Raw genomic sequence first — 23,443 nt, forward strand, 5'->3', positions numbered from 1 at the left:
CTGCTCTCTACAGAGAAATCTCCCGAATAGCCCCTGCATTCAATTGTTGGTTAGAGATGCTGATTTATCAATTGTTAAGGTAGGTGGAAAATAGAAATGGAACTGTCCCCGGAATGGGTAATCAGCATGCATGAAAGTCTACAATCCCTAAATAAAACGCCTGTCTCTAATTTCTTTATACCTCAAAGAAACAAGTTAAACAGGTTTTAAAAGGAGACACGGCCTCCGGCCGTGAAACTGAAAGTACGGCCGGGCGGCCGTGAATAATTAGGTGGTGACAAATGCGCTGGGAGGGCTGCCTTTGATGTGGTAATGCCAGGCAGGCAGGCAGGCGGCTGGTGGCATTGTGCACGCGCTTTTTAGGGCTTGCGCAATGACCTAAAAAGCGCATGCACTCAAAGGAATCGCCAGTGGAATCGCCAGTGGTGGTTAAACACTGGATAAGCCCCTATAGAGCTTCCAGCTGTGCACATGTGCACAGCAGGCGAGCCCTAAAAATGTGACCAAAAAAACACATTTTCCTCGCATTTCTGTGGTGGAAAGTTCTGGAATCTGCGTGGATCAACAAATTTCCACTCACCCAGCGTGCCCCAAGGTCTCCCGAAAAAAATGGTACCTCACTTGCGTGGGTAGGCATAGTGGCTGCGACATGAAACGGCGCAAAACGCAGCATGGTCGCACCTCAATTTCCCAGTGAAATTTAGGACGATTTGGACAAAAAGACTACCTTTTGTTTTTGCGCCGTAGCTCTGCCAGCACCTAGGGAAACCTAGCAAACCTATACATTTTTGAAAACTAGACACCCAGGGCAATTCAGGATGGGGTGACTCGTCTGCCTACCCCCAGGTTTTGTTACCCAGAATCCCTTGAAAACATAAAAATTTGACCAAAAAAACACATTTTCCTCACATTTCTGTGGTGGAAAGTTCTGGAATCTGCGTGGATCAACAAATTTCCACTCACCCAGCGTCCCCCCAGGTCTCCCGAAAAAAATGGTACCTCACTTGCGTGGGTAGGCATAGTGGCTGCGACATGAAACAGCGCAAAACGCAGCATGGTCGCACCTCAATTTCCCAGTGAAATTTAGGACGATTCGGACAAAAAGACTACCTTTTGTTTTTGCGCCGTAGCTCTGCCAGCACCTAGGGAAACCTAGCAAACCTATACATTTTTGAAAACTAGACACCCAGAGCAATTCAGGATGGGGTGACTCGTCTGCCTACCCCCAGGTTTTGTTACCCAGAATCCCTTGAAAACATAAAAATGTGACCAAAAAAACACATTTTCCTCACATTTCTGTGGTGGAAAGTTCTGGAATCTGCGTGGATCACCAAATTTCCACTCACCCAGCGTGCCCCCAGGTCTCCCGAAAAAAATGGTACCTCACTTGCATGGGTAGGCATAGTGGCTGCGACATGAAACAGCGCAAAACGCAGCATGGTCGCACCTCAATTTCCCAGTGAAATTTAGCACGATTCGGACAAAAAGACTACCTTTTGTTTTTGCGCCGTAGCTCTGCCAGCACCTAGGGAAACCTAGCAAACCTATACATTTTTTAAAACTAGACACCCAGGGGAATTCAGGATGGGGTGACTCGACTGCCTACCACCAGGTTTTTTGTTACCCAGAATCCCTTGAAAACATAAAAATTTGACCAAAAAAACACATTTTCCTCACATTTCTGTGGTGGAAAGTTCTGGAATCTGCGTGGATCAACAAATTTCCACCCACCCAGCGTTCCCCCAGGTCTCCCGATAAAAACGGTACCTCACTTGCGTGGGTAGACATAGTGGCTGCAACAGGAAACGGTTCAAATCGTACGGTGGTGAATTTACATTACCTTATTGCAAAACAACCTTGATTTTGGGGGGGGGGGGCATCTGAGTTTGTGGCCCGGGGCTCGGTGGTATTCTTTGCAAAGTAGCAAACCCAAACAGTTCTGAAAACTAGACACCCGGGGGTGTCCAGGGAGGTATGGCATGCATGGGTCCCCCAATGTTTTCCTACCCAGAACTCTCTGCAAACCTTAAAATTAGGTAAAAATTTGCACTTTTCCAAACTTTTTGGCGTGGGATCGCCGGGCCGGCAAAAAAGTCATACCACCCTGCGTTCCCCTTGTTCTCCGGAGTAAAAGGATACCTCACTTGTGTGGGTGCCCCAAAGCAGAACACGCCAAAAATGAATTTTGAAAAAAGTAGTTTTTACTCATATTTACGTTTTACAAATTAAGCACCCCAGCCTAAGTCGCATGCCTTTGGCCCACCCACACAAGTGAGGTATCATTTTACTCGGGAGAACAAGGGAAACACTGGGTGGTAGGACATTTGTTCCGGCAGCGAGATCCCACCCAAAAAAGTATGGAAAAGTGGGTTTTTTGACCAAAATTTCAGGTTTGCAGGGGTTTCTGGGTAGGAAAACATTGGGGGACCCACGCATGCCATACCACCCTGGACTCCCCCGGGTGTCTAGTTCTCAGAACTGTTTGGGTTTGGTAGTTTCCAAAGATGCCTGCCAAGCCCCGGGCCAAAAGCTCAGGTGACCCTCTCAAAAAATAAGATTATTTGGCTAAAGGTAATGTTTTCGTCTCCACAGTATGAATTGGGCCTTTTCCTAAAGCAGCCGCTATGCCTACCCACGCAAGTGAGGTACCATTTTTATCGGGAGACCTTGGGGAACGCTGGGTGGGAGGTAATTTGTGTGTGCCCAGTGATGCCACGCTTTCCCACACTAAAACGTGTGAAAAAACTGATTTTTTTCCATGCAAAAAATGAGGTTTGCAAGGGATTCTGGGTAAAGGAACGTTGGAGGATCCACGCAAGCCATACCTCCTTGGAAGCCCCCGGGTGTCTACTTTTCAGAAATGTGTGGGATTGGTAGGTTTCCCTAGATGGCTGTCTCGCACGGGGCCAAAAACCCAGGTAACCCCTCTTGCAAAAGCTGGTGGACTTAAGATTTTCACCATTGTTACATTCACCAGCTTTTGCAAGAGGGGTTACCTGGGTTTCTGGCCCCGTGCGAGACAGCCATCTATGGAAACCTACCAAACCCACACATTTCTGAAAAGTAGACACCCGGGGGCTTCCAAGGAGGTATGGCTTGCGTGGATCCGCCAACGTTCCTTTACCCAGAATCCCTTGCAAACCTCAATTTTAGCAGAAAAAAATCAATTTTTTCACACATTGTAGTCTGGGAAAGCGTGGCATCACTGGGCTCACACAAATTACCTCCCACCCAGCATTCCCCCAGGTCTCCCGATAAAAACGGTACCTCACTTGCGTGGGTAGCCATAGTGGCTGCAACAGGAAAAGGTCCAAATCTAACAGTGGTGAATATAAAATACCCTGAAGCAATATAACTTTGATTTTTTGGGGGGGAGGCACCTGAGTTTTTGGCCTGGGGTGGGTGGTATTCTTTGGAAAGTAGCAAACCCAAACAGTTCTGAAAACTAGACACCCGGGAGAGTCCAGGGAGGTATGGCATGTGTGGGTCCACCAATGTTTTCCTACCCAGAACTCCTTGCAAACCTTAAAAATAGGTAAAAATAGCACTTTTCCAAACATTTTGGCGTGGGATCGCCGTGCCGGCAAAAAAGTCCTACCACCCTGCGCTCCCCTTGTTCTCCCGAGTAAAAGGATACCACACCTTAACAGAGTTACTCAAAAGTCAAACATTCAAGCACGGCTATCTATTCCTCAAAGACACACACATACAGGTTGGATTTGGCACGAGGGCGAGTGATGGTTCAGTACATAAAATTTTATTAACAAGATATTTCAAAAAAATGAAATGCTCTGTCAAATAAATGCATAAAAACTGAACCAGTGACTCGCAACTCGTGAGCTGTAAAGCCACGACAAGGCACCAACCGTTTTACAGGCCATTCACGCACCTTTCATACCTGATACAAACCAGACCATTGACACCATCCGAATGGAAAAGCAACACATAACAACAATCACAATAAGGGGCAAGGTACACCCTACTGCAGAAAGAGAAAAAAAACAATTATTACTGCACACCCATCTAATCCGCAAGCACACACACATACTGGTTGGATTTGGCACGAGGGTGAGTGATGATTCAGTACATACAATTGTATACGCAAGTAATTTCACAAAAATGAAATACACTTTGTATAATTGAAAGTATGATAAACTGAACCACTGACTCACAGCTCGTGAGCTGTAAAGCCACGTCAAGGCACCAACCTCTTTACAGGCCATTCATACACCTTTCGTACGCGTGACACATACAAAACATTCACACCGCCAGCCGCGGACCCATCACATTCCAACACTCACACCAGCAAACAGCGCCATTCAAGGGCCCATCACTTTCACACGCCGACATTTCGGACACTGCAACTACACAAAATGATGGACTGTGTGGAGTGTCACTCAACTAGCAGTGTGTGTAGTGACCAACAGAAAGTAACTACTCACACACCGCCTGCCGAGCGCCAGTCCACCCACACCACCATCCAAGCACCAGACCATGCACACCGCCAGCCAAGCACCACTCCGTGCACAGACAGCCAAGTACCACTCCATGCACACCACCAGCCAAGCGCCCCTCCACACACACCACCAGCCAAGCGCCACTCCACAAACACAACACCAGCCAAGCACCACTCCGTGCACAGACAGCCAACTACCACTCCACGCACACCGTCCAGCCAAGCGCCACTCCACACACACCCCCAGCCAAGCACCACTCCACACACACCGCCAGCCAAGCACCACTCCGTGCACAGACAGCCAAGTACCCCTCCACGCACACCACCAGCCAAGCGCCCCTCCACACACACCACCAGTCAAGCACCACTCCACGAACACCACCAGCCAAAGACAAATCCAAACACAACACCAGGCAAGCGCAAGAGCACTCACACCGCCAACCAAACACCAGACCACGCACACCGCCAGTCAAGCACCAGTCCGCAGACACCGCCAGACAAGCATCTGTCCACAGACACCGGCAGTCAAGCGCCAAACCATGCACACAGTCAGACAATGGACACTACACGCAAACCAACATCATACATTAGTTTTTTTTTTTAAATAAAAGAGAAACAAAAACAAATTGCAAATTGAAACAAATCTACTAACTCGACAACTAAATCTAAAAAGACTACACAAATACAAACTTTGAAACTGAACAATAACTATTACAGAATAAAGACCAACCAGTTCACTTTACCACTCATTGATACTCCCAAAAATTATTTTGCGTGTGGTACAATCTAAAACAAGCAGGTACACACAGCCCGGGGTTTGAAGGGCAGTCGGGGCAGTACATGCGAACCTCCTTCCGCAAACCTCTTCGCCAACAGACTCTACATCTCCGACTGGGAAAGTCTTTTTAGGTTGTAGGAGGAATTGTATCAGGAAAGTGGCGATCTTTCAATCTGGCAACATCCTCCACCACTCCAACTCTAGGAACACTTAACTGTTCCACTAAAACAAGGCTGCCTATTACAGACTCCTGAAACTTTACAAAAGTCAACTTTGACTGGGGACAAGATTTCTGGAACACAATAAAAGCATTAAAGGTTGCCAAGTGGAAAAGATGGATAGCCAACTTCTTGTACCAAATGTAAGCCTTACGAAGAGCAGCATACGGTTCCAACCTCTGATCAACTCTGTCAACACCACCCATGTACTTATTGTAGTCCAGTATGCACACAGGTTTGCGCACTTCTGCAACCTGACCCCAAACATTCCGCGGTTCAGTGCTTTCATCATGTATTGTACTCAACATGTAGACATCTCTCCTGTCTGTAAACTTCACAGCTAGAAGCTCCTCACAACGCAAAGCACTGCACTGTCCCCGAGCAAGCTTTCGACAAACAAGTTCTTTTGGGAAACCTTTACGGTTTGAGCGGATTGTGCCACAAGCAACAGTGTCCACTTTGGCCAATTCCCTGAACAACCGCACACCAGTGTAGAAGTTATCGACATACAAATGATGGCCTTTGTTAAAAAATCCACGACCAAGTTCCCACACAATTTTCTCAGTCACTCCAAAAGTGGACGGACAACCAGGGGGGTTAATCCTGGATTCCTTACCAGTGTACACCCTGAAATTAGACATATCCAGTCTCACTGTCACACAGCATATACAGTTTGATTCCATAGTGTGCCCTCTTACTAGGAATGTATTGCCGAAATACCAAGCGGCCCTTGAACAACAGCAAAGACTCATCCACTGCAATTTCTTTCCCAGGATAAAAGATCTCAGAAAATCGATCAACCAAATGATCAAGGACAGGCCGAATCTTGAAAAGACGGTCACAATCAGGGTGATCTCGTGGCAAAGCAAGACTATTGTCAACAAAATGCATCATCCGCAGCAGAAGCAAATACCTATCACGACTCATGACTGCCGGAAATATAGCTGTTGCCATCAAGGGACTAGTAGACCAATATGAAGCCATTGATGGTTTCCTAAGCAAGCCCATCAAAAAAGTTAAACCCAAAAACTTTTTCATCTCCTCCAAATTTGTGGGAGTCCACCGGGTAGCTCTAGCGTGGGGCTTAAGGCTGGCACTGTTCACCCTCAAAAAATTTTCAGCATACAAATTAGTCTGCTCTACAATCTCTGCCAAAAACACATCATCCATAAACAACTTGAAAAAATCAATAGGCAAAAAGTTTTCAGTGTTCACCCTACACCCTGGAACACCAGTAAATTCGGGCAATGCCGGCTGCACCATGCCTGGTGCAACCCAGAGGTCAGAACTTTCATCTTCAAGTCTTGCAGCCGCAGGCCGCCGCCCAGCTAACCCTTGTCTCACAACACCAACTGGAAGTCTAGCAGCCCCAGGCTGCAGCCCAGATGTCTCTTGCCGCACAATTGGCACATCACTGTCCTCCGCAACCACAGGCACAAGCATGTCCTCCAAAACCGTAAACACAGCAATGTCCTCCCCAACCACAGGCACATCATCCACACCAAAAGTAGCTTCATCAGCACTCAAAGTGTCTTCATCATCAGATGAAGCCATGTGTAGAGAAAACTCACTACCTGAATCTTCACCTCCCACCTCTGGCTCAGAATCAGAGTCAGACTCTGGACCATGGTCAGAGGAAGAATCAAAAAGCATTCCAACAACTTGCTGAGCAGTAATCCGGCGGCTAGCCATTATCCTTACAAATAAAGGAGTCTGCACAAACAACTCAACAACCCCAACACTGCGCAAAGTAAGATAAAAAAGTAAGACTTTTTCACCGAAAAATATATTTAGAAAAAATATACAATTCACTTACAAGACACAACTACACTCACCAGCACCTACTCTGCAAAGACACAGCAAATAGGCAACGATATCCCACTAGAAAGAAGAAAAAAAAACTTACATCTACAGAAGGACACATCAAAAACAAATGCAAAACATGTTTTACAATCACAACAAACAGCAACAACACATACTCGTATTACTACACACTTTGCAAAATAAACAATTACATTACAATTGAACAAAAAAAAGTCTCTTACCAAACACATGCAACTACAGAAACAGCAGAACAACAGAACCACCAGCAACAGAACCGCACACTGCAACAATCTAAAGAGAAAAAAAAACCAATACACATTAGAAGAAACAAAAACACACATTACAACAGGCTATGTCACAGGGTATGTCACAAATGGGGTGTCTGTCCCCAAGGGGGGAAGATTATAAATCATTATAAACATGGGCCCCCTGGAAGCAACCCTACGGAGGGCAGAGAGGCCAAATAAAGACACGGCAGAACATACTGAAAACAAATGGGCCCAAGGAAGCAACCCTTGGCCAAGGGGTCGCTCCCTATAAAAAACAAAAACCTGGAGTACAGTGGGCTTTTCTACCCCCCCCCCCCCCCCCCCAAGGGGTCGCTTCCGTTATAAATATACTAAAATCCCTGGTGTCTAGTGGGCTTTTCTACCCCCCCTGGGTCCAGATGTGGCCCAAAAAATGGGTGATCTGCCCCCAGGGGGGGGCAGACAAGTCTACAAAAAATTATGGGCCACTAGGAAGCGACCCTTCCCCAAGGGGGTCGCTTCCTTTACAATTAGAAATAAATCCCTGGTGTCTAGTGGGCTTTTCTGCCCCCCCCCTGGGTCCAGATAACGCGCTAACATGGGCGATCTGCCCCCAGGGGGGGGCAGAAAAGTCTGCATTGAAAAATGATGGCCCTAGGAAGCGACCCTTCCCCAAGGGGTCGCTTCCTTTACAACTATACATAAATCCCTGGTGTCTAGTGGGCTTTTCTGCCCCCCCTGGGTTGAGATCGCTCGCTAAAACGAGCGATGTCGACCCAGGGGGGGGCAGAAAAGTCTGAATTATAAAATAATTGCCCCTGGAAGCGACCCTTGCCCAAGGGGTCGCTTCCTTTTCAAACATAAACAATCCCTGGTGTCTAGTGGGCTTTTCTGCCCCCCCTGGGTCGAGATCGCTCGCTAAAACGAGCGATGTCGACCCAGGGGGGGCAGAAAAGTCTGAATTATAAAAATATTGCCCCTGGAAGCGACCCTTCCCCAAGGGGTCGCTTCCTTTACAATTATACATAAATCCCTGGTGTCTAGTGGGCTTTTCTGCCCCCCCTGGGTCGAGATCGCTCGCTAAAACGAGCGATGTCGACCCAGGGGGGGCAGAAAAGTCTGAATTATAAAATATTTGCCCCTGGAAGCGACCCTTGCCCAAGGGGTCGCTTCCTTTTCAAACGTAAACAATCCCTGGTGTCTAGTGGGCTTTTCTGCCCCCCCCTGGGTCGAGATCGCTCGCTAAAACGAGCGATGTCGACCCAGGGGGGGCAGAAAAGTCTGAATTATCAAAATATTGCCCCTGGAAGCGACCCTTGCCCAAGGGGTCGCTTCCTTTCCAACAAAAAACATCCCTGGTGTCTAGTGGGGGCATTACTGGTGCAGGATCGCGACGCTGTGCGCGATCCTGAACCAGTAATGCCCAGCATTGGGACATCAGGGGAGAGGAAACAGTGTTTCCTCCCCCCTGATGCCTCAAGGCACCGAGAAATGGCCCCCCCGCCCCACCGGAGCACCAAACACCGACCTTGTTCCTGGACGCGCTGGAAACCAATGGCTTCCAGCGCGTCCAGCCCTTCCTGATGACGTCGGCGCGCGCTGTGCGCGCTGACGTCACCAGGAAGCGTGGGGGGGCCAGGGGGTGGCAGCGGAAAGTCTTCCGATGCCACCCCTGCAAAAAAAAACAAGATCGCTGCACAGGGGGGGGGGGGGGGGAGCGCCAGCGCTCTCCCCCAGGGCTGTACTGATGAAGGAGCGGTTCCGTCATCAGCACAGCCCAACCGATGCTGATGACGGAACCGCTCCGTCATCAGCATCGAAGGGGTTAAGGACATCTGAGGCTGGACAGAGATATGAACTCCCAGGAGGGATATTAGAATTACCTCATTGTCTTTAATAAAATCCCAGATTGCCTCTTCACTTAAGTTTGGAAACTCCCATTATTGTTTTTTCATACAACAATGAGGAGTTACAATATACAAGTTTTAAGCCTGTTGTGGATTTGGTAAGCCATATGTTTGGCTGGCTTAAGGTAGAAGGTCCTGAAGATAATCACCCAAGACTTTCTGCAGCTCTGAGGACGTCCTTGAGCAAGTGAAGAAGGCTTTAGATGCCATGGCACCACAAGTGCAGTGGACGTCAAAAGAGAAGTCTCTGGCCTTCGGTTTAGCCAGATCCAGCAATCCACAGTTGGACAATAAATTGGATTGTGAGAGCTCTTCAAAGAAAGAAACAGTTGGACGGAAGAACAGAGGGTGGCAGTGTGATAGATGTACTCTTGTTGGCAGGGCACTACACAAACTACTGGGAAAGCTGAAAAATAGTGGTAATGTGATGCCGTTTTGGTCTTGGCTAACATGTTCAAGAGCACTTCACTGAAGCTGTACCTTCCGAGTAGGACTGGAAGCTCGTCGAATGCCTGGGCCCAGGACTTGTTGATCATGACTACAGCAACCTCCGTAAGGGATAGCCTTCTCTGGGGTCGCCAGTGATACTCCACGCAAGAAGGTGGAGGTGGCTGCAAAGGATTAGACTTTTGGGTCCGGCAGTAGGAATTTGAAGGAGAGAAGAAGGTGATGAGCATCCCTAGCAAGGTCCAGCAGGTGGGGAAACCGGCTTGAAGGGGACAATGTGGGTTACTAGCACCATTTTATGATGAATCTCCTTGCAGAAAGAAGAACCTTGTGGAGAAGAGCGAAAACTGTGATAAATCCAGGAGTAAAGTGTTTTTTGCACTGGCATCTGGGTCTAGACATTGGCTTGCGAAGTTTAGATGCTAGTGATTTTAAGCAGGATGCAAAGCGCTCTGTTTAGGGGACCCTATAACAGAGATTTAAATATAGCCAGGCCCATCTTGAGGTGTCTGGAGAATCAATCCACAAAAGAATTGGAAAGACAGGATTTTGGTCTGTAATCGCAGAGAAGTTGTTGCAAAGACCGTGCTCCTAGGAAGGGTCTGTCGAGAAAAATATTAACATTCATTATGTTCCTAATAATAAATTGTACAGGAAATGTAAAGTAATAGTAGAAAAGATACCAAGGAAGGTGGATGACAAAGGTAGAGGGCATACGCGTATCTGTTGCCAGAAGCATCAATAAGAGAGGGTGTTTTTTCCAGCTCTGCATTTCATATACTACCAGTGACCTAATTTTCTTTTGTTGTCACCTGTCATTGCTGCTGCTGTGTCAAATTTAAAGAGATGCAGTTTGTAATGCCTTATTGTCTTTTGATAAAATCACATTTAGAGTTCTAGTCCGGTCTTTTGGCGTTCTTTTAACAACACTGTGCAAACCTTAATCTCCATGTGATTCCAAAACTAATTGCAAATTGAGTTCTCTTGGAGAAACGCTATGTATATATTGTGGAATGTACAGTCTCCATTACATTTCTTGGACAACAGTGACTATGGTGAGGTTTTTGCAGATTGCCAGAACAAATTGCATTCCTACCAGTAGTAACCAGAGTGAAAAGAGGCGTTTAAAAGCTTGGCAAGACACTAAAATTGAAAATGAAAGCGAGGTAGCTGGGCCTGTGTGTTGTCTCTTAAGAGCTCATTTTGATGCATTACCTTAAGAACACTCCTGTTAATAAAAACTAGCAGAGGGATTGATGTAGCCATTTCAGATCGGAGGAAATACTGGTTTCTGTTTGAGCACTTTAATATCTCAGAACATCGGGAAGCCTTTTATCCAGTCATTGAAGCTCACTTCAAGGGACTGCATCATGGTCTCTCTTCCTCTAATATGAAGGAATGTTGCTAGTCCAAGAAGACCAAGCGGGTATCTAAATAGCATGCCATTGTGAAGTTTGACTCCTCTTTAGCATTGACCCTGGTGATAGTAACCAGGATCAACTTTTCACAGCAGGTATTGCCATAAAAATGTTTGTTCCCTTTTAGTGCCTTCAAACATTCTGCAGTGGATGGAGTAAGCAATCATTCCAAGTACTGTAGTGTAGTTCCTATATTCCCAATAGGCTCTGCGCATTGGAATAATATACACAATAGATTTGACATAAGACTGAGGTCAGTATGTCTCTATCGAGTATACTAAACTTAATTGTGTGTGCCAGCTAACTCAGGTCACTAGAAACTCTCGGGTAAACCAGAAGGGATTCGTTTCTGACAAACGCATTAACATGACAACTTTGTTTCCCCTAGAATCGAAACATCTTCAGAGTCGTGGAAACAATGGATAACTATTTTACTCAGTCAATCGTGCATGGTTCCTTTCTACAGAGTTTTGCACAGAAATAGAGACCGGTGTTTCAATAAAAAGGGGATTATTGAACGGTCTTCTTTCTCATGCAAGAGAGGTGAACTGCTACAATCGTTAGAATGAGAAGTATAATGCGTACAGCGTAAACAGTAATATAAAATATGTAAAAATACATACATACATAAATAACACAGGCTAAAATACTCGACTGGTGCTTCTAAAATACGCCTACCCCAGTGTACCTAACCTAGATCTAGTACGAGGGAAGAAGTAGGTGCTGTCTTTAGCATAGGTTTAGTTTTTTGCCAAAGGTTTCTCTAGGTTCTAATCAGCTCCATACCTTAGAATGAGAGAGGTTGGTATCTCTTTCACGGACTCTATTTCCCAACACCCTGCAAGGGGAGTCAGAAACACAAAGAAGCTGGATTCTCGGCAGGAGGATGACCGCTTCTGGTCAGTGCGTCAGCTGGAGAGTTGGCTTCCTTCAGCACTTGCTGTAGCGAGCTGCGTCATGCAAGTAGGTAGCCGAACTGCACCGAACCACACCGTGCTTTGCTATAGCAAGTGAAGGTATATTTATACCTTGAAGGTGTTTAGGAATGCCAGCTTTGACGTAAAGTTGGGCATATGAACGTCCTGAATGAACCCCTAAGGAATAGGTGTTCATGCATAATAAATGAGTTCTTGGAGAAATCAATATTCAAGCAAGGGGAAGTCCCTAACTGCTTAAGAGTGGTTTTCCAAGAAATCGTTGTGACGTAGCTGAACGGATGGAAGTAGCCTTGCCTGTATTTGGGCAGCATGAGCTATGCCTAAATAAGGACTGGATTTCTATGCCTATATAAGGGCAATGTGAATTGTACCTATATAAGGGCATGAATCGGGAAATTCATTCGGAATCTAAAATCGAACACAACAGTACTGTCCCATATTCTAAAATATCTCCGGTTGTTACAGCTTTTTGTGTACCACAACATCTACTGAACCATAGTCATCTATCCGTGTCTTTGTGTTAGGTAGGCATGTCCTGATGGTGCAGGTCTCTGTTGTGTTTTTTTAAATGTTCTATTTCATAGGTTACTTTTTATTCTCACCCACATGTATTCTTGACTCCAAACAACCAACTTCTACTAAAATGCGTTATTGATCAGTAATCTCACCTCTTCTGTTTTTTTGTTAATAACTGACTTCATTAGTCCCTTCTCTTCTGGTGTGCTAGCCATGGGCCTTGTTTGTAATGTAAGAAATTTGAAATGTTAAACACTATCTGTACTACTTCTATAAACTCATTTTGTTCGAAAAAAATGCTCACTGAATATATTCGGGCTTTTTTGATCAAGGGTCTGTAATTTAATAAAATATCTACTTGTCCATGGGGCTGGTTGCTTCAAAAATCGACTCGTCCTGTAACAAAATCCACTTGTCCCTTTGGTGCCATGTAGTGCAGCGACAAATTGGGGCAGCAATCTCATTATATAAGAGCTCGGATATAGCCTCTCTGATTATCCCAATGCTCATACGATAGTAGTGTTTGAATACTCTTCTCTAATCTTTTCCCATACTGAGAAATGTTGAAAATATACTCCTGGCAATGGCAGACATAAACCTTCTTCCAAAGTTGGGGCAAAAAGTGGTTGGAGGGAAAGTGAACTTGCAAACACTCAGATTTTTACATGAGCAAATCTACACAAGCATATTGGTTCATGCTAAAATGCAGGAAATTTGGGAAATTCACGGATGCACTTTTGAGACTTACCTTAATAATTGGGCTCCTAATTTTGTCTGGCGTTGACCATGACCTTTTGCGTTTTATTAAAATTGTCTCTCTGTGTTGGCTGGCTTCACTGAGTGACAACATTCTGCTCTTCCACAAGGAGCATATCTGCACAAAAAGTAGTTTTGTTCAGTGCCAGTAACTACTGTGGCAGTATGTGCTTTTTGACACCAAAAACAATTTTTGCTTTAGCTAATTTTTGTTATAATGGTGTGGGTCTGGCAGCTCCCACACCAAGGTTTTACAAAAACCATGCCAAAACAAAAGCTGACCACCAATTTCAGACCTACTGGTTTTGCCAATGCTTGTTTATTTTTGTTTCCCATAATCTTATTGAAACTAGTTACACTGATTTTCCTTGATGAATTTTTTTGGGAAATACTAGCATGCATCAACACGTTACTAAATGATGCTGCAAAGAAATGGTACCTGACATTTTCAATAGTTTAGCAAAATGTTTTTTCCTTTCATTTTTTTATGAACATTTTATTTTGAAAGCAAAGAATCCTCAATCTTACATTCAAGCTTCTGCAAATATTTGCCTTAAATCAGAGAGCATTCGGGGAACATTATACATAGCCTCATATTGCTAAACTTTGAAAACGTGTGTACACGTTTTTATACTGGAACCACGGTCAGTAGTGCAGTCAGAGCCTACAACATTTACTTGGAGCGCTCACCCTAATAATAAAGGCTTTCAATTAATGAACCAAATTACAAGTTTGAACAGCATTAACATATGGGCAAAAATATTACCTTAACTGCAGGCAGTGGCCTTCCCTGATCCATAATGTGGTACTGCAAGCTGCCAGCCAAAGGCTTTGCACTGCAGGGGGTTTGGCCTACTTGTCCCAAGGACAAAATACACATGAAAACCTGTTGCCCTTCACCCCAATCAACATGTCCTGGGCGTCAGGCTATGTCCCTGTTGATGTAGGTGTGCCTTTTTGTCTGCAAATTCAGGTTTCAGCCCCTGCTCAGGAGCTTCACAAATTTGTATTTAAAGTGCAAGCCAAACATTGTGTGGGGGTTTTGATTTAAATCAGTGGTACTCAGAAGAATGGACGTTCCTCAGGGTTGAACCAAGTCCATAGTACATGCACGCAGTGGCATAAACCAAATAGGTTCCTTGGTTGCAGTACTTGTGTTATGAAAGCTGAAGGTTTAAAGGGAAGAGTCAAAGATCATCCAACCTTTCCCAGGTGTACAGTATCTACATGCAATAGGCTACCCTCTAGTTGTTAGAGTAGGTTGTTTTAGGCCATTTCTTGGTGGATAGTTAACAGTAACCTTGAATGCCACAGTCACAGATAGAATCCTTATTGTGAACATCATTAGATTTGGTATGTGGGAACCCATGTTGCAGGCCCCTGCATCAATGTGTCAGGATTTATACATTCATCCAAACGGACATTTCTGTATTTGTTCGTTTCTTTTAAGTTCAGAATCCTTCGATTTCTGCCTCTTATTTTTATTATCCGAACCTAGCTGCAGAAACCCATGTGCTTCAGAGCAGAACTGTATGATGCACATCACTTCTGCAGAAGTTTATAGTTGAATGAAGTCACGTTGCGTATCGGTCTTTAGTCATTTCGCTTCCTTGTAGGTAATTAAACCACATAGGAACCACTTGGTTTAAGTTTATTTTAAGTGGACTAAAATATCCGAAACGTGACTCAGCATCTTGGTTTATTGGTAATAGTACGAAAATAACAATGTACTCTGACCGAGTTAATGCTTTTGCCAGCTGTCCCAATTGCATTCTTGTATTTGAAGTATTGTTCTTCCTTGAACTGTGGTAAGTACTGTTTGATGTAGCTATATTGTGTTGCTTTGAATTGAGTGCGTATGAAGTGACCATTAAAGTCTCTATGCTAACATTTTCTGAGCGCTGTCAATCCTCTGTGACAATGTTGTACTTCGATAAACAAGTGTTTCTTTTTCCTGAAGGATTCAGAAGAATATGTTGATGGATTTAGATAAAGAAATCATGAACGAACTGGGCATCACGATAGTTGGAGACATCATCGCTATTTTGAAGCACGCCAAGATTGTGTACAGACAGGTAATGTTTTAACCTGCATCCCTAAGCCGTGATTGGGACCTAGGTAATAAATGATAACATGTTGTTGAAGTTTTAGTGTGCCTTGTTTTAAACCCAGTATAATATTGACATTAACTTATAGCTTTTCAGCCGTTTATGTTTACGGATCAAGATAGCAAGTATAAATGATGGCCTGCAGATATTACCACATTACAACAAAAGAGTTGAGGGAACCTCTGTTCTTCTCAGCTTACAGATTTGTGGCCCAGCATGAGAGTCAAGGAAAAAGATGTATTTTGTTAACTTGCCTTCAGGGTGCAGTTTTAGGCTCTGTTTTAACGTACAGAGCGAGGTGTCTTATCTCTAGGGAAAATGCTTTACTTTGGGTGCAATGAAGGTCTAAAACAGAGTTGGACACTGGTAGTCCAAAAATATTGAGGTGGTGCAAACTTTGATTTGTAGTCAGAGAGAGACTTGGTAATTAATTTGGGGCACCGTTGCCAGTGAACGTGAAGACTAATTATAGGAAGATGCACAAGAATCATTGAGGCACAGTGAGTCAGCAGACTTGGTGATAAGGGAGATGTGTTGCTAAAGCAGTTGCAGTCAGTTCTTAATTTGTCTTAGTGTGTGTGTGTATATATATGTATGCATGCATGTATATATGTGTGCATATATATGTATGTATGTGTATATATATATATATATATATATATATATATATATGTATATCTCCAAAGAGCATAAACAGAGGGCAGTCTTTCCCGCCCTGCGGCTGCGATGGAACATCTCCGCAGGAAATTATGCATTTTACCATGTTCTGTCCATTTTATGACACCCGAGAAAGACGTATTTAATTCCTATCCCGAAACAGGCCAATTTCAAACAAGTTTGGCCTGCATTGATATTTCTCCAGATGCTGTCGGGTTATACTTTATTTTACGTTTTAAGTTTCTTTAAACCTGCTACCATACTTAAAGCGAGTTGTGATTAGCTGGCTCGCTCCTTATTACTATTTGTGGTTTCATGTACTTGCATAGCTTATAGGTAGTAGATCTAGCCACTGACTTTCATGCATTGCTTTTATTAGTTTTACCTTGATATAATTGGTGTTTAGAACTTTAGATGAAACTTGTACACAGATGACGAATCCAGAATGAATTTGTACAGCTTTGTTCCTGAGATTGCACTTATGTCACACCTTTTTTTTATACTGGTTATTATATTGTGCTTTTATGGTTTTATGTATCATGTAACCAAATAAAGAAATTTGATTGATATACATATATGTATGTGTGCTGGGGGCCACTGCCGCTTGGACCACCCATTGCCCCTAACAGTACTGCCAGTACCAACACAACTACTAACCATCACACTCTGCAAGTGTGACAATTCATACTATTCCAGCACCCCAAAGCTATAAGAATGGCTTGGATTGGCAGGTTTTACTCATTTTAATGTACATTGGATTAATAAACAACTGTTGTTGTGCACATCTCTTAATTGGGCAAATAGTGCCGTCATGTGGCAGACTCATAAGTTCCAGAGCTGACAAAGGGCTGAGCACCGGCTCAAATTAAGCACTGGGTGAGGCTGGTAAGTTTAAAAACACATTCCTTTCCTCAATTGGGTTGTCTATTACTTCAGGAGTTTACACCCTTCTTGCTTTTTATTATTTGGTTAACTATATTGTGCCATGGTTGAAGTACTTCCTGCTGAAATTTATTTTCCTCCGTAGAGTATTCAAGTCACGTAGAGGCTTTTGCAGAGCACCTAGTATTCGAGAGGGGACATGAATGAAGGCTTGTTTAGGGAACTTTAGCAGCTATTAAAAGGTGATTAAATGGTCGGAATAATTAGATGAGGTCTTTCATTTGTTCAGGTTGTTAATTTCCTCCTTCAAGGAACAGAACAGTTCCACAGAAAGAGTTATAGTAAAACATCTTAGTCCTCAAAAGTAATGCTTCTGGTATTAACCGCATGCGTGCGGGCGGAATTCTGCTTGTACGCTGAGATTTTCAAAAGCGCACTTTACGTGACGAGCTGGGCTCGTCATGAGCGTGCGAGGAGGCTACGCCATGACGAGCCCAGCTCGTCATCAGCGTCGAAGGGGTTAAACATCTATAGTCTGAGTTCATTGTTAGGGTTGGGTCTGTTCACTGTTTGTTGCGTGTTAAAAATGAAAGCATTTTTGTGTTTTATCAATGTTTGTTAATCAGAAATAGCAACTCTTTTGTTATGTTTACAAAGAGGGTCATGTCTCTGATGCCATTTTTTTGTGTGTGTCTGAGATACTCTTTCGAGTTGTGGTCTGTCATGATTGATATTTAGGTCCTCAGTAAATAATGTAGCCAAATGCATAACATCCCTATGTTAGAACAAACCCATTCCTAGACAGTCGTCTCTCTCGGGAGAGTTGGGATTTCCTGTCCATGGATGGGTGGTTTGTAAGTGTATTTCCTGTCATGTGGGAATCCTGCTGCATATTTCTAGTTTGTTATCTGACTGGTCCAAATTGTAAGCCTCTCATACTTATCGTTTCTTGGTGGGCAAACCGTAAATTTGTATGATTTTCTTTCAGGATGTGTGTAAAGCGGTCACTGAGTCTGTCTCGCCGAACCTTCCGAACAGTCTGCAGTGTGATCTGCGCCGAAGTGCTCACAGTCGTAAGTGTGATACTTGAATGATTTTTATTTTGGATTCATGATTTTTTAGGACATTTACTTTGAACATCTTCAGGGCCTATCTTTGTTGTTGGAACAATACTTTGATCCCTTTTCTTAGTCTTGTTATTTTGCAATGGACAATTCCCATCCGAGGCTGGATTTTCAAGGATAATCTTCTTGTGTAGGTTTGACGAGGACGGCGCTCACTTCACATTTCGTATAAAATGGCATGGAAAAGCTGAAGGATTGAGATGTTGATCAGACCGGTTTAAAAGGTTTGCACCTCGTACCCAGGTGCGAATCGCATCATAATATACTGTTGCCGTTAAAAGCGGGGGGGGGGGGTGGTTGTGCCAAAAAGATTGTGGTATTTCTTAGTGCCAATGAAATCTTGGGCCGTTTATAGATTTATTTTAAAAAACAAAATGTGAAGATGGTTAATCAAGAAATATTTATCAATTATTTTCAGAAACACATTTAATTTGAAGTTATTTGGCAAATGTAACAAAATAAATGGGTGCAATCTGCTAAATAAAGAAAAAAAGTTACTGACCTGGTCTGTTTTCCACAATTTCTAGGTTGTTTGTATTGATTTCATTTATTAGAGTCTATTGAATGTAACCGTGTTAAATAAAATAAGAGATTGGTTAAAGTATAGTGAAAAAAGCAGGTTCACTAGTTGCCTGCTTGATATTTGGTTGACTGGAAGAAGTGGGTTTCTTATGATGCAGTGCACGTGGAGAACAATGTTCTGCCTTTTCATAGAAGTGAACAATGATGCAAACACTCTGCATAGCAAGAGATGCCTGTGGTCTTTATGCATGGATTTCCTCTAGCAAAGAACTATTTAGTGTCTATACTGAAGCTGTGAATAAGTGGTTCTGCGAAAGGGGCCATTGGCGAGCCCTTATGTCATGAGTACATGAGGGAAGGGTACTCAAGAGATCTGGTTCAGTAGTGGAGGGAGCATCCTGGAGTTATTTTAGTACGGTAGCAAAATGTTTTTAATGTACAAAACTGCACTTCATTTAACATTCTGATCAGTATTACTGCCCTTCTACAAGTCTGTGGTATGCTGTAAGTGATCTGCTCTTTTCTGTCCAGCCGCAACTAGAATGATAGCCAACAGCTTGAGCCGAGAGTCTCCACCTGGCACCCCCACCCGGCGACCCGACACGAGCACGTCAAAAATTTCTGTTACCGTCTCCAATAAAGCAGCAGTAAAGAACACCAAAGCAGGTACTGTAGTTAGAAGTGGAGAGAGCTGCTGAACAATTTATGCTGTGAAGTTTTTTTCAGTTTCCATCAAAAATATATTGCACCTTTTTTTCCCCAAGCATAGTAATGTACATTTCTAACTCTTCCATTTCATCTTTGACACCCCCAACCCTCCATCTGTGGTTTCTGGCGCTGGTTGGAGGGGCTGCGCCTTTCTAGTTATCAGTATTATGGAGGGTAATTCAAAGAAGCGATCCATTTTCCATTATAATATAGGCATATCTTGCCTTGGCTTACCTCATCCATTTGCTGAAACGGAGGTCAGGTAGTTTTAATTCCGGCACATGTGCTGTTGCACATGTGCCAGTTGTATAGTGGCCGGGCAGGTGGTGTATTTTAAGCAGCCTACGGGCTGACATGCTGTTAACCCAAGTCTGCAATACTTGGGGTCCCCTGGGACCACCCAGTTATGACTCTATGCGGGGTTTTATTTTTAAAACACCCCGGGTGTGTACAGTATCTGCCCTGAACTCCCTCTGCAGCTAGTCCATTACTAAGCTGCCTCTCACCAACCCCTCCCATTCCCAACTCATCACGCTGTGATGAGGTGGGAAAGAGAGGGGTTACAGCCTTTGTAAGAGGGCCTGACATAGTCATGAGACTCAACTCATGGCTCGGAGGCCGGGGTCATGTGATGTAAGCAGATACACTTCGCACATGCTTCTGCCTCAAGTATCTGTCGGCAGTGGAGCAGCTTATGGCAGAGAAGCGGACTGCTGCTGTGCAGTAGCCCTTCCTGCAACACCAACCGAATGGAGCTGAGGACATGAAGACTACTCATGAGTAAGTTGTCTTGTAGCTTTAAATCCTTCGAAGTTAACACATCTTTTCTTCCCTTGCTCTTTCGCCTCTCATTTGTTTTGTTCACCACCCTGTCTCTTCTCCCTTTCCTAGCAGTATTCGCATCTAGGGTTAAAAAAAACTTGTATGCGAGTATTTTGTGCATTACCACAAACTCCAAATGTAGTCATTCATTTAAGTTGAATTCAGTTGATTCCATGAAATTGCATTCATGTTCTTGATGTTACCCTTTCCATACCCCCCTGCAAAGTGCATTTTTTGTCATTTCATTCAGGCGCTGGATTGTATGACCATGCCTCCTTAGTGGGCCTTGTGCTCTGCTTCTCACGCAGAGTTGTGCGTAATTAGTAGTACTGTCAGTGCCTCCCACAAAAAAGGGACCTCACATCGGAACCAGTAGAGCACCGCACACTGCAGTAGCTGAGGTGAGCCTTCTCCAACACTCCGAAAAACATATTGGGCCGCTTAGCTAATATGTCAGTCTGTACGATTCTGAGTGACTGAGACCGCGCTGCCCTTTCACATTTGGGTGTTTGCCCATCTGGACAAATGCAGACATGCTGTCTTTGGGAGAAAACTGCAGAAGGCTTCTTCTAGCTCAGTGTGTCAACCCCAAACACTTGCCCTCTCCTTGTCAGCTAGTAGACAAGACTTGATTGTTTAGAAACAGGGGTTAAATACGCTGAGATATCAGCTGGCACATTCAACTTAGCTGAGGAGGAGGGCTAGGCTTTTCAGTGCTAAATTAACTTCATGTAGGATGAAAAACTGAGGCGACATATCTGGAGTCACTTAAGTTATAATAGCTGCCATGGGACCGTATGGGCTTAGACAACCGTCACTCAGTCGTACATCTGTTCGTAGCAAGCATCACATTGCTTTTTAGATTCTTAAACTAACATTTTACGTTTGAAAAATGAAACTACAAGTGCTAGAATGCAGTGTCTGTGGATTGAAAACTGTACTGGCAAGATGTTACACACATAATACATGGTCATTATTAAATCAAAATACATTCCGATTTATTCACAACATAAAATGGTACAAAAGGAAATGCAAGAGTCGCTGTCCAATGCTATGGATTTCATATTACTTTTTAGTTTTCAAAAACCAAGGTCAGTAACACCTAAGCAATGTAGAATCTAGAGGCCTTTGGGGAAAGACTGCATATGTATTTTTAGGTCTCGGCTGCACGCGCGGAAGCGCGTGTCCGCCGACAGCCTATTGTTGCCGTGTCTCCTTTCCAGGAGACACTGCTGGCCGCGCGCATCGCCTTAGAGGCGATTTCAAACGCACGCGCACTCTCTCACACACACACACACACACAGAAGCGCCCATGCACGCACGCACATACAGCCTCCCACACACACATACACACGCACACAGACACACGAGTGCTGCGCCCCTCACACCGCACACCGCACCCCCCAGCCCTTTCTAACTTACCGGGGCAATCTCGGGGGGACTCCGCCGCTGCAGCTCCTGCCAGCTCCTTTCACGGGGCTCCCTCTTGGTCAAGGGAGCCCCGCAACAGTCGCCTAACCTTCTGCTGGCGGGCCCGGGGTTCTCCACTGCTCACAGGAGCCCCGGGCCGCGATACGCATGCCTCCTCTTCCGGTCCTGACGCGGCCCCGCCCCCGTCACAGGCGACATTGCCTGACTTCCGGTGGGGAATGCGAAAGCGATCGGAGCCGGTCGCGCGCGGTTTTATTCCTCCCCGACTCGCATGCTTTCCCTTTAATCCTACTTGAAATGGCTCCCCTTGTTTGGCACTCCCAAAATGGAAATTGTGGGGTACTTTCCTCACACTGGGGCTGGACCATTCAGTTCTTGTGTACATTATAACTTTTTCCAAACATAAATGAGAATTAAACCCTATATTTTCTATTCAACCACTTTTCCACATCAAACTACTGCAGCATTTGCCTGCCTGTGCTCTTCTTTAATTGAAGCGTGTTATTTTGGAAACGTTTTTGTTGCTCAGTGGCCAAGTTTGCGCTATAGAAAACCGCAGATAAAAAAATAAGGTAAATAAGTAAGCATGGGCGCGAAGGCAGGGAGGGGCACATCGTGTGCTCTCCGAGCCGGGCGGGCATGTTAGTCATTCCTACCTGCTGCAGCAGGGCAGGGCATTCAAATGAGAGCGTGACCTTTGCACCGGGCGCGCGGAGACACAATGCGGGGAAGGAGGCCGGCAGGAGACAGAAAACCTCGGACCTCCCGAGTCGCACGAACGGTAATTACGGCCGCTGGGTTCGAAACACTGAGTAGGGCATTGTGGCACCTGTTTGTGTTAAAGACGTGTTTTTTTTGTCTTGAGGCGAGAGGGCACATTAGATTCTTCGCGTGGGTCTGGCCGCGGCGCTGCAGTGAAACATTAACCTGTTGCATATTACTGCCTCGCAGCGCAAACAGTGTGGAGTTCTGTCGCCTCTGTGAGCAGCGCAGCCTGTCACTTAGAGCTGTGACTCGGACATGCGCTCTTTTAAGCTTGTTTCTGTAACCACTAACCAGGAATGTAGAACTACCAGAAACGAGGCACTTGAAAAGGATAAGAGGCAACTTCCAGGCCCGTCTTGTGTATGTAAGGTTTTTTGTGGTAAGATTAAGACTGCTGCGACGGGGCTTCTGCTTTGTCTACGGCGGCGCGAAAAAATAATATTAAGCATTATCATTTCATTACAAAGAACTTGGTTACAAAATAATGTTAAAAGCTCTAAATTAAATGCTGCGAGACCTATTGCATTGTAAATGCTTGTTAATAGTTGGGCGATGGTGCAGGTGTCCTTCTGGGAAATTTCACCCATTAGGCGAGTTTGGCAAAGTCTGCAGTAGAATAATTCTTGCTGCTGTTAAGGCATGTCCTCTGCTATTGGGCAAATATTGCCACTACTGGATGAAATTTCACTTGAGTCACTGACTACATTTCCAGTACAATGTCACGCCTGAATCTAGGAAACGTCACACGGCACACTTCAAATATAGAAATGTCACTCATGAGCAGACTGAAAACCTTGCAATCATGGGTATTGTCTCTCCCTTACCTTCTGTAGCAAGTTGCTTAATTAGAATGTACGTGCTGGACAAATGGCCACTTCTCAGCAACATCACACTTCATTGCTTCTTAGTCTGTCAGAA

At 44.6% G+C, this 23,443-nt stretch overlaps 1 protein-coding gene across 4 annotated transcripts in view; it reads left to right on the plus strand.

The window, feature by feature from the left end:
• Positions 1–23,443, plus strand: part of C9H19orf47 (chromosome 9 C19orf47 homolog) — a 96,268-nt gene that overhangs the window by 38,295 nt on the left and 34,530 nt on the right. For all 4 annotated transcript variants that reach the window (XM_078660659.1, XM_078660658.1, XM_078660660.1 and 1 more), the window contains exons 4-6: positions 15,467–15,581; positions 18,142–18,226; positions 19,331–19,465. In XM_078660659.1, coding sequence (XP_078516785.1) covers positions 15,467–15,581; positions 18,142–18,226; positions 19,331–19,465 — 335 coding nt within the window. The remainder of the gene's footprint in view (positions 1–15,466; positions 15,582–18,141; positions 18,227–19,330; positions 19,466–23,443) is intronic.

The sequence above is a fragment of the Lissotriton helveticus genome, chromosome 9 (assembly GCF_964261635.1).
Source record: "Lissotriton helveticus chromosome 9, aLisHel1.1, whole genome shotgun sequence".
NCBI lineage: Eukaryota > Metazoa > Chordata > Amphibia > Caudata > Salamandridae > Lissotriton > Lissotriton helveticus.